General features: G+C 36.5%; 1 protein-coding gene across 15 annotated transcripts in view; it reads left to right on the top strand.

Annotated features, from left to right (window-relative positions):
• DOCK3 (dedicator of cytokinesis 3) overlaps positions 1–12,639 on the top strand; it is a 221,282-nt gene that overhangs the window by 106,781 nt on the left and 101,862 nt on the right. For all 15 annotated transcript variants that reach the window (XM_042799365.1, XM_042799360.1, XM_042799358.1 and 12 more), the window contains exons 10-11: positions 4,586–4,667; positions 10,989–11,049. In XM_042799365.1, the coding sequence (XP_042655299.1) occupies positions 4,586–4,667; positions 10,989–11,049 (143 nt within the window). The remainder of the gene's footprint in view (positions 1–4,585; positions 4,668–10,988; positions 11,050–12,639) is intronic.

Here is a 12,639-nt window from a genome sequence, read left to right as displayed (position 1 = left end):
CTCCTTTGATGGAATGCCTGTTCATGTTCCACAGTTCTCAAATGCTGCAGTTGGCTCAAAGTCCCCTTAATTATTTAGTGACACGAGCTCAAGAAGACTCAAGGGAGGATTGGAAGTTAAAGGAAGGAATTTAAAGGTTGTTACTGAGGTATTGCTGGAATAAAGGAACAATTGATGAATAGGCAAGTGAAAAAGATGGTGGTCTGCTTCATTTCATGAAAAGCACTGGGGTATGGGGAGAGGAACCAGAGTTTCTCTGTTGCTGTAATGAGAAAAAAGGTGAATTGCAAATTTTAAAAGATTTCTGCTTGTTAATGGGGTAAAACCTTGCAAAAAGCTATCAAGTGAGCCTCCAGAATATCTCTTTGGATATTTTGAACACAGACTAAGCAATACAACTTTTGGAAATGAATCAAGTATAAATAGACTGTCTCAGCTCAAAGACTTGACAGTCCCTTCTCTGCCATTGTGAGAACGACAGCCTGCACAGGATTCTGTGGCATACAGTATTGTATTCAACTTCAGTTATGAAAATGAAATGCTCATTAGTGCTGAAATAATTTTTCAAAGAAAACCTGTGTTGGAAGTTAAAAAATATAGAACTTACTGGAGATTTAAAATATAATATGTAACATTTTTATTGAGATCAATGGAGGTAAAAGAGTGGTTAGAACATTACTTCTCAAATAACTTCAATTTAATGAGTTTTAATTCTTAAATTCTTTAATTATGTTATATAATGCATGTCTATGCATTTGTGCGGTACAGAGATGTATTATAAATTACCATAAAGTTCACTCTCTAATAGTCACTCTGTAAATGGTGAGTGAGAAGTTTTTAAGCATGACAGCTGGAATATTTTCCTGTGTTCAGTATATCCAGGACTATTAAACTCAGAGATATTGCTGCTATTCTTGAGCTTCACTTTAGTGTAATAACGTATTAGGTACATATCAGCAGAGTATTACGGTATGCTTTCTTTATTCTTCTATTGTTTCCCTAATTACCCACTACTGGGCATTGTTGAAGACAGGATAGTAGGGTGAGACGGACCTTTCAGGTGGAGAGCCATTGTAACGATTTGTTTGGTTTTGATCTTGACTCCATTTATCTTTATTTGTGGACCATCATCTTCTGCCTCCATAATATTGGATAGTAATGTATATTTCCTATATTTTTATCACAGAATGAGGCAACCCAGAATGGTGAAAATACTCTTAGTCAGCAGTGCACTTCCAAATTTCTGTTTTCCCTTTCTGTAAATAATTTTTCATCTCACAGAAGAGCTTGGTGCTCTGCTAGTCATTTGGTTTCCCTTCAAAATGTCAGTCATACTCTGAATTAAGAGAACCGGCCTTGATCTGAACGCTGCAATGAAAGTGAAGATATTCCGGGTGTTTATTTTATAGGGTATAATAACTTCCAGGGGTTTGAAATCAGATATGAGTGAGCCAGCTTTGATTTACACTTGGATTTTGGATGAACATCTTCACCACTGAACACATTTTCCCCTGCAGATGTGATTTATGTAGCTCATAATCTTCAGCTGGCAGCCTGCCCATTGTCTTTTTTCCTCCTGATCTTAGGCTGCATGTACCAGCTTTGTGTTCATCTGTTGTGCCCCTGTTTGGTGGCCAGATTACATTCTCAGCAGCAGAAGTGGAAGAATAATTTGCCAGAGATCTTGTTTGTGTAGTATGGATCTATTTTATGCTCTTATCCTTAAAAATGGGACACGGTTAATATGCATAACGCATAGTAATTATTTTTCAGTGTACTAGTAGGGAGTGTTGGCAAATTTACACTTAACAAATAAACTGCAGTCATTTAATTATCGTTGTTTCAAGTTCAGTTTTAGAGAGGACCAATGTTTATTTTGTGAAAGTAACTTTTTAGCTCTGTAGGTCATGATAGATTTTTGTTTGTTTTCTTTAAGGAATTTTACTCTATGGAAGGAGACATGCTTTACAAATTATACTTGTAACAAATTAAATGCATGTTACCTTCTAATATTTCTAAATGAATGATTTTACAATTAAGCTGGTTCAAGGACTAAAATTAAGTGGCTTTATTAAAATTAAAGTCTCCCTAAGTGTTTTTGAAGGCATTGGAAATACTGATGTTTATTGCTGTGCCTTGGAAAGAACATGGCTATGAGTTGATACCTATTTAAATTATGAGATATTTTTAATGATACAACACATGATTCCTGTTTGGAAAATGACGGTATAAAAGTTAGTTATCTTCTCGTTTATTCCCCGTATTAAGCAGAGCTTACCTGTGGGCATCACTGTAACTGTGCTGCCTGCTCCTCTTCTGAAATGCATTGTGTAGGGAGAGCTGAATGCCAGCGACTGTACCTGCTGCTGCCTAACAGCAGGCTCGGCTCCGCTGGTACCTAGAGTTCTGCAGTGTAACTGCTCAGTCCTGCTGGGAGGCCCTGCTTGGCTGGCCCTTCTGCAGGAGCAGCAAAGGACTGAGGCAAACAGCTGGGAGAAGCAACCGCTTTGGCCATCCTGCTTGAATTGCTTGCTGCTATGTGTTTTCACAGCCTTAATCAGTTACTAGCGAAATCGTGGGCACGAGACTGAGTTAATGATAAAGGTTAAGAATGTAATTAATGTGGTTTTATTGAAAATAGGTCTTATTTTGAAAATTCTGACTTCATTTTTTGTAATTTTTGTATTAGGTAGAAATAAATACGAAGATGTAATATTGTTGTTGTAATGTAACTGTTACTGTAGTGTACTTAAGTTGTAATACTGTATTGCAGTCCACTTAATATATCATAAAATTCCTACTAAAAGATTAGATTATACCATGTCATTAAAGAGTTTCTAAAACATTCCTAACTTACTAATTGTCATCTCAAAGTACTTGTAGGCAAAGAATCATCAAATACATTTCTTATGGGTTTCTTTGGGGCATGTCAGCAATTTCTGGGTTTATAAGCATCTGATGCAAGTTAATCACAATTATTGCTGAATGAGGTTGTGGGATACATGGAGATTGGAGTAACAATAATGATTAACAGCAAGAGTGAAAAAGAGACCATGAAATGGATTGCTTAGCAAGATAAACTTAAGCAAATAAACATACAGCAGTGTATAACAATATGTATGAGTCATGCTTATAAAATTAGGGACCATTCTGAAAAAGGTAGTAATTCTGAAAATGCATCAGTATGTATAACAGACAGGTTGCTTCATATGAACTCACAGCATAATGCTGTGGTAAAAAGACTAATATGTGGTGATTGATAATTTAAAGTTAGGATTAGTAGGGACTTGATTTCATATGTGTGAAATATGTGTATATTTGTAATTATGGTGTAGGTGGTACCAGTACTAGACTGTAAAAAACTTAAATTTTTAGAACTGTTCATGAAATGGTGTTGATAAAATCACATAGTGGGTAAGTTCTGTAAAATTATTCCAGCACTTTTTCTTGAGTTTCTTAACAGCATTAAATTGCTTACTTGTTTGGAGAGATATTTGAATACATAATATAATTAATGACTGATATCACTACCCTGTAAGAAATTAGCTTTTCTAAAGGGCTTTTTAACGTACAGAAGAAAGTGTAACAAAATGCAGTGGCTAAACACTTAAACCAGACATTTCCAAGCTGATGTTAACCCATATGGTTTAACAGTAGGGTTGAATAGCCTTTTGGAGCAAGCTACCAAAGGAATAAGTGCATAGTCTAAGTTTTCATATTTTTCAGGCCAACAGTGGATAATATGCTGGAAAATGTGTTTTAATCGAATAAAGGCTACTGGAGTTGATACAGTCATCCTAGATAAAATTGAAAGGATCTGTGATATAATGGGAATGTAACTTGAAGAATTAATGGTGTCCTCTTGCTTTATTTCTATGTATCTGTAGGAATAAAATTCGGGTCAATATTTAGTGTGTTGTTGCACATCTAGTGAATAAATTACTCTTGCTCATCTAATTTATTTGTATACATAAATTCTCAGTCTTAAGAAATAATATCAATGTCCATGGTTTACCATGTATAGTAAGGATTATTTATTTTACAGCCTGGCTATACACACTGGTTTTGCTAGTAAAAGGACTGTTTCATTTGATTGATAAGCAGTTCTATCTATTGAATCTTAATGTGCCTGAATTAATATATTGCTTCTATAAATAGTATGTGTTGAAGGAGATTGCTTAATTGATATTCTTGTTAGTTATGAGTGGTTTTCAATTAACTTAGTTTTACCAAAGGCAGTATACGCCTCAGCAAGTGTGCCTTAGCCTTTACCTGAAGTACTTGTAATGTGTTCAAATCCTGTGCTTCGTATATTCACATTATTTTAATGTTATCACATCATGAATATGCATCAACATGATGTTTTAACATGCAGAATACTTGCTATTAAAATTTGTCTGTGCTATTCCATGTGATTTTATCTAGATGATGAGTGAGTACTGTTTCATATGCTTTGGGAATTAAAAAAATGATAGTAACTACTGCATCATTTAAAAAAAAATAAATAAATCTACCTGTATTTTTATGTTGAAATGTATACATGAAGCTCTTGTTTATTTTTTTTTTAAATTGTTTTGCTTTTTAGTGAGAGGTTTATGGTGAGGTTAAACAAGAACGGAGGCCCCAGGAATCCAGAGAAGATAGATCGAATGTGTGCACTTTTCACAGTACGTGTCTGTTCCCTTTCTTCTTCCCTCACAGTAGTATGATTGTAGATGTAGTCGCCCGGGGGGGGGAGTGGGAAGGGTGGTGTGTGCGGGGAAATTCTTCCTTTCCAATATATTGAGTAGAATGGAAGCTGTTTCTAAGTTTTGTTATGGTTGTAATTAGAAGTTAATGTAAGAAAATGATGGAAGTACTTCTAAATTATTTTTATGGCTAAATAAATATTCTGAAGTACTTCCTTTTAAGTGCATTTGTTCCTGCTTACAGTTTGAAATTTTCAATATTTTCATTGCATCTACTATGCTCTTGGAGCACAGGAGGAAGCTGCATTGGCCTGAACATAAAGCAAAGCACTTTTTTCAGAATTGAAGTTAGGAAAACTACAACACCATGCACACAGAAAACCAGAAAATTCTCCAAACAGATTTTTGTCACGGCCAGTTCAAGAGTCCGTGTAGGAGCCCTGGGTAGATAGTAGAGCAGTAGCCTCCCAGGTTGCCAGCACAGTGTGTATGAGAGGACAGAAGCACCGGGATGTGCTGCAGGAGCAGCAGCCAGGTTGAGCTCCAGCGAGTTGGCTGTAATAAAGGAAACACTGTGACTTCCTAAGTTTCTACAGCAGGTCTGTGCAAACAGCTACCCCCTCCTGACGCAAAGCAGGCATGACCAACTGTACCAGCAGTCTTTAACCGTCTGTGCCAGAAAGGCAGGATAAGTAATATCCATTTGTGGTTCCTACCAGATGATACCTCAGTTGGGAGTGAAATAGCCAGCTAAGATTTAGTTCCTTTTAGTTCTTCAGACTCACCTCTCACCTAGCTGCCACCTTGTTTTATGGCTTTGGTTATGCCAGAATCGTGGTTTCAAAACACTTAGGCTTTAATATCCATTCTGCACTGGTCTTAAGTTCTGTTAAAAATTGCCTCAGAATCATGTGTCAGACCATGATTTTATCTGTCACTTCTCAGAAAGAATATGGAAATCTAGAGACACTGAAATGTAACAGCTCATCACAGAATAGCTGTAAGGAATTTCAGATCCCAAGTGTGATAAACACCTTTCATCGTGACTCACCTTTAGCTAGTGCACATGCTAGAAGCTCTTTGACAGAAGTATTTTTACTTCCAGTGAAGAAAAAAGATGGCAGACAGCTTTGATATAAGCTTTAGTTCTGGCAGTGATACCATCTAAGGTCAAGCAGGGCTGGGTACTGAAACAGGCATGATTCTCAGCACCTTTCCCTTTTCTCCTCTGAGGAGATAGCTGAATTTCTCCTCTTAAAGAACAGACCATATCCAGCCAGATATAAGGATGCTTAGTTCTGCCTCCATCTGGATATAAGAGATGCAGGTCAGTCCAAAAATAGCACTGACATTGATGCTGACATCAGTAGTAGTTCTGATTTTGGTACCATCAGTGAAGTGCTACCAGCTGATTAAACATTTGCAGAGGTAACAGTGTCTTAGTATTGCCACTGGCACCGGGGCCTCTGCTGTTGGTAACTCAAACCCTCTCTTCTGAGAGAAAGGTGGCCAGGGAGCAAGCTTCAGCACTGGTGTATGGATCATGCAAAAAGGTTGAGTGTAGGATTAAGAACTGCTCTAGGGATTATTCCCAAGAGTCAGCCCAGGCTGGTTCATATTAAGTTTGGCACTTTCTGGCCTCTGAGGTTCATCATTCTTAGAAAGATTTTCACTGTCAAACTTCCCCAACTACACTGATGCCATAGGGTCATGTAACAACTGTCCTGTTCCAGGCTGTGTTGTGTGCAGTGTGAAACAATTTTGCTCTAGTGACCTGAAAAACAGTCTTTACATGCTTTCAAAAATACAAAAGAATAATGATACGCTATGGCTAGAGGCATAACATAGTTCCAGACGAGACCTGCTACATATTGTGAATGGGGCATGACTAGTCTAAAAGAGGCCAGCCTCAAGTATTGCAGACGCGCCCTGCAGGAGTACCCATCCTTCTGAGCAGAGACCCCTCCCAAGCTACCTTTCTATTTAACTATACAAAGATACCAAAGCTGCTGCAGTATCAGCTCTCTGAGGTGCTTAGACTTGTTGCCTGTCACTCTTTGGTAGAATGTATACTCTGCATAACAGGAATTATCATAATTGGGAAAATTATCTGTGCAAAAAATTACACAGTTCTGATGCAGTACTTTTCATCAATGTATTCAAAGAACTTTCTAAAATATATAGCAAAGGAGCAATAAATAATAGCTTTTTGAATAACTGTTTTATCTGCGATGGGTCCTATCTTATCATAACATCTTCATTATTAAATGCTTCCAAAATAAGATAGTTCTATGATTTTCAGGTTTGTGTCAGTCTTGACTTTAATTATTTATTTCCTCATCCTTCCCCCCCACCCTGCAGTATCTTTCTAAAATTCTAATCTTCCCCAGAGGCATAACTTAGATAATTCAAGGTATTCCTGTCATTTCCTGCTATCTCTGTTGCTTCTAGGGGTTCAGCTGTCTCCTTGTGTAATATATCAAAATTACTTAGGTTTTGTTTTTAGATCTGCTGTCATATCATACCAAAGGTGACAAACTGCTTCCTCTGAAGATTAAAGCTTAGTCAGGCAATCCTCAGCCTATACATGCTTTAGAAACATTCCTGTGTCTGAATTAAAACATAACTGCATGATGTAAGCTTGCTGGTTTTGTTAAATACCTTACTCTCTGTGGCCTATGAGGTTGGCAACTGAATTTGATAAAGCTGTTTAACTTATTAGTCACAGTCGGGTATCCTTGATTCCACTGGTGATATTTGGGCTTTTTAATATAGTTAGCCCTTTATAGAAACCAGCATTGTAAAGAACTAACCATTATTACAGGGTAACTCTTTTCCATATCCAGTATGGGGGAAAAAAGAATTAGGTGTGATTTTCTAAAAAGCCATGCAATTAGAATTATTATGGAATTATTTTGTTTATCAACTAGTGTCATTTAAGATGCTCAGAAGGATATGGGAAATAGCACTGCACCCGCAGGGGTTTAAGAACACCTTTATGAAAATTGGTTTATTTATATTGCATGCAAGAAAATATTAAACATAGTTTGTCCTCTTCTGGGTCCTAAGTCATGTGCATGGATTTTCTGCAAATAAATTATCTGAAGACTTCCTTACAAGGGTTGGGGTTTTTGATTGTTTGGTCCATGTCATCGTAAGAATTTCTCGCCTTGTAAAAAGCCTCTGCTGTACAAAATGAAATACAAGGCCATCTGGGCCCACATTTTTTGTCTTTTGACTGTGACACAGTACATTTTTTGTGAAATTGAAAAGCAACTAAAGTGCGAACCCAGCAATATGTGCATGCCCTACCATTTTCTGATATTTTGACAGCTGCCCTTTGAAAAAATAGTTCTCTAAGTTGCTTTTAATTAGAACTGGTAATCTGATAGTATAATAAAATTCCCCCTGTCAAATCACAGATATTTTCAAAAATCTATTACTCTCTAGAGTGTTAAGTACTCCTTCCAAGGTTTTTTTGCTTTTTGAAATGTATTGTCAGGCACTACTGAGATTAAAACTATGTCAAATCCCTTCTTATCATGGAACTTCAATTTCTGCAAGACATGCAAGATAAAGCCTACCATATGCTACACTGGTATGTTAGGTGATGAAGAAAGCCTAGAAAGTATGTTCCCATATTCATGCAGCAGCAAAATAAGACTTGAAAAGAAAACGCTAGGAAGATTTATATAGTTTAATTCTTTGGCTTCAGAGAGGCATGATGTGCTAGCTAGTAAGCATTCCAAACAGCGTTTTTGCAACTCTGCGTATGCTGCCCAGGGAAATACAGTGCTCCCTTTGAACAGAGTAAGAAGATACAGCCATGAATTTATTGCTTGCCTGCTGTAATTTAGCAATATAATGCTATTTGAAAGGGACTGAAACTTCTCCTAAGAATAAATTCTCTTTTTGCCGAGTTCTCAGTCACTGTGCCCAGAGTTTATTGTGCTATATGTCACTATAATCTGAAGTTCAGTGTTTATGTGCATTGCCATCATAATCTCAGTTGTTGAGATTTGGTTTCTGAAGTCACATGGGGAAGAAATTTGCTGTGTGACTTAAAGTTCATGTTTTAGCTTCCAGCAAAGACAATTTTTAGTTCACTAAATTGGTTCAAACTGGGAATGACAGAATGTACATGTCCACAGTTTAAAATTTCCTCCCATCTTTATATAAAAATTGCATTATTTCCTTTTACAGTGGTTTTAATATCACTTACTTATGGTTTTTTTTTTTAAGAAAAATACAAGATTTTATCTGAATCTGAGATTTTTCCAGTTAATCTTTGCATTGTATTTTCAAAAAAAAAGTAATATTAGAGGACCAGGCTATGTTTGTGCATAGACAAATCCACCAGTGTTGTTCTCCCCACACCAACTGAACATTTTAGAACTGACTATTCCTGCTGGGATGGATAGCTTTATTCAATTGAAAAGAAACAGAAAAAAAAGTTGAGACATGAACACATAGCTATCATCTCAAGTTGTTTGCAAAGTCACATATAAAGTCCTAGAGCAGTTTTTAAAAGCCTTACTTTGAAAACAGTTTGTACAAACAAACAAAAATGTTTTAGAATGATGTGAGGTGATGTCAGTTGTGTCAGTGTAAGGGGAGGAGTTAAGTGAACGACAGTGTCTGAGCTTAAAACCTCAATTTTGGATATTTCTTTCACATGTGTACACATTTTACTCACTCTCCTACGTTTCTAGGAACAGTACATTAATCATTTTGTGTTTCTAGTTGCTCTTCTCCTGGGAAATGACTGGACCGGTGCCCTTTATGTCTGGGGATAATTTGGAGGCTGTATGGCCTAAGTCAGCGCACAACAATAAGATGATAGCACTTAGTAGAGTGGAGAAAGAGAGGGAACAGCTGTTGCTGTAGAGCACAAAGAGCCTCTTTGCATCAGAGTCTAAAACATGAATGAATATTCTTACAGTACATAATACCTGCTTTAAATCTTCTTGTCTTGGAGGTTAGTTACAGGAGGAAAACTTGTTGAACAATGCTAATGTTTTTAGGGAGAAAGGTTTCTTAGATCTTTTCTCTAAATAAAAAAAAAATGGAAAGGGGGGAATGTCGTAGAAGTTGAGCTTTGTTTATAATGTTATAAGAAAAAAATACAACATGCCAAGGAAATTGCAACTAAGGCAGCTTCTAACATGTGAATGCAAAATGCCACGGTAATGAATTATTAGAAAGTACTCTATATATATTTTCTTAATTCTTTTTTCTTTTTTGACCCTGTCAAGCCTGTAGCAATAGTAGTACTTTTTTGTCTTCATTAGCTTCAGCTTTTCTTTTACTTCACTGTAGATTCTCCCTTCCCCATTTTTTGGATTTTCTTCAAGCTGATTTTTAAAAGTTTTGACTTGCTATTATGTGACATGGAATTTCAGAGTTTTCATCAATGTCTAGAATTGCTTGCAAGAAAAATAACTTTTGGGAGATCTTAAAGTCCTGTGTTTTGCTAAACAATTACCTTATCTTAAAACTGAGTTTATTTCTTAGTTTTTCCAATACCCTACCACTGTTTCCAATTTACTAAATATAAGAATGAACATCTATGTCACTAAACTGTTAGGATGGTTTTAGCCAAATGTGGCCTTTTCCAACTACCATGCTCCCCAAATAATCTCTTGGCATGTTTCAGTAGTTAGCATGAAGCAGAGAGCATTTCCAGGCAGCAGTTTGCATGTAGCCTACCCTACTTTTGGACTTTTAAGAAGGTTGGCTATGAACTAGCTGCCCTTGGCTCCCATAAACTCATATGGATAGAGTATGAGTTGATGGGCTAGACCCTGTAGGTTCGATGCATGGCTGAGACACTGCCTTGCTGCTTTCATAATGTAATGAGCATATATCATATGAAACAGGATTAATGCTACACACTTGAAGGCATTAAAATAAACCATGTCTCTGAGTCTTCTACCTTTTTTCCTCTTCAGGCTTTTGCTTGTTCTGAGGAATTGCAGTCTAATGATGTGTTTGAAATAAGGATTAAATGAGCATTTTAAATGTTTCACAGGATTTTGGTACAGCATTATTAATCAGTGGAGTCAGAATCTTTAATTTCTTTTCCTTTTAAAGAACATTCCAACTGAATATAATCCTTCTATACTTTATTTTTCTTGTCTGTAGATCAGAATTAATAATACTCTTATTTAAAGATGGAGGACCTAATAAATGGAGAGTAATACTGTGTAGCCCTTATTGTTCATGAGAGTTTTTCAGGCACTTCTATTGGAAGTGCAATGTGTCCTTTTTTTAATGCCTTTTTTTATTCCAATCTTTTAGGATCTCAGCAGCAAGGACATGAAGAGAGATTTGTACATAGTTGCCCATGTAATTCGAATAGGTACAGTATGATTTAATGTTTGAAATATATATAATTAACAATGTTTTTACAGTATTTTTAAATGTATGTTTTAATTAACTGACATTATAATGATTTAACCAGTTAGACCAACTCAGTCACAGACCATGCCTATCTGCTGAGATTAATATTAAGACCATAGGTAGCTAAGCATTATAAAGTTACTGATGATTGTTTAACAGTGGATTTTTTTTTACTTAGTCTGAAAGAAAATAACTTATTAAACACCACATTTGGGGGAGGAGGGAGGAACTAAAAAGGCTTTTTGTTTTATGTTCCAAAATTTCAAATGAGGTCTTTTTATTGATTATATATATATTTGTATAGTTTACAGGGCAGATGATTAGCATACCTGACCATTCACATTTAGTAAATCAGAAGCTCTTAGACAGGTACATATAAAGATCTGTTTTCTGCTGTAGGAGTCTGTGGTGCTTCCAAGCACCCACACGGGTGTTTAGGGAGATGCCAGTAAACCATAAGAGCAGGGAAGCTGTCACACCTGCCAGGTGCTCTGTCTACCTGCTGATGCCAAAAAGGAGCATTAAGCCTATCAAGCTTGCAGCCCAACGTTTCACAGCATCCACTTGCTTCTTTCCAGGTTCTCTTGGCTGCTCACAGAGCCATGCAAAGGAGAGATCTGGATGCGTAGTGCCTAGACCTGACCCTACACAAGGAAGAAAGCCCTTCCTTGCTAACTCACTTGACTAGTCACCCTTTATAGAGTGGGTTTCTCTGACTATTCATAGGCTAGGCCAGGCTTCATTTTTTGGTTTTGAGATTCATAATAGAAAGATTGGAAAGTGCTTATGATTGAAGTTGAATTTACAATGTCTTATACGGTATAGTCTTATACAGTATAGTGCAGTGCTCAAAGTAGTTCACGGACAGCTAGATGAATTTTTTAGCCCCGCAGTGTGTTTAAGTGACTATATGACTTCTGGTATGTGAATTAAATTGCTAGAATCTCTTTTAGGTGGTAGGTGTTGGATAGAAAAAAGCTCTAGTTAAAAAGGATATAATTAGTTAGTAACAGGGAGTTAAATGTTTCTAAATTATGAATGTGTGTACTTTTACTGAGAAGGTGACTAGTAAATATTTTACCTACGTTAAGTATAACTTGTTTCAAACATTGAGGCCTAAAATGTTAACAACATATAATAGGAATAACAGACAGTCTCTTCAGTTCTATTATTCCAAACAACTGGGTAGTGCACCATTTTTCAGGTTTTCAGTTAACTGAAAAATGACTAGGTAGTGTTTGCAGTGAAAGGGTATTTAACCCTATTTCCAGCCCGCTCACTGCTAGCATCCGTTACCAGCCACAGACACCTTTTCTGAAGTACAGAGGGTCTAAACAGTTTAGTGAAACCATAACTTTGTTGTGTTGTCCTGTGAATGTCAATATGCATTCTAAATCACAAATGTGTTAGAAGGATTGTTTTTTTATTACCTGACTTCACTGTGACATGAAGTGTCAAAGGTTAGAAATACTCTGTATCGCTTGAGATGATAAATGAAGCTTGTAGAAAGATCTGCTGTAGTTCAAGCTCAGATTTTTAACCTTGATGC

The sequence above is a fragment of the Tyto alba genome, unplaced genomic scaffold (genome assembly GCF_018691265.1).
Source record: "Tyto alba isolate M040663 unplaced genomic scaffold, T.alba_DEE_v4.0 Super-Scaffold_3, whole genome shotgun sequence".
Lineage (NCBI taxonomy): Eukaryota > Metazoa > Chordata > Aves > Strigiformes > Tytonidae > Tyto > Tyto alba.
Note: the sequence above shows the minus strand (reverse complement) of the source record. Positions and strands in the feature narration are given on the sequence as shown.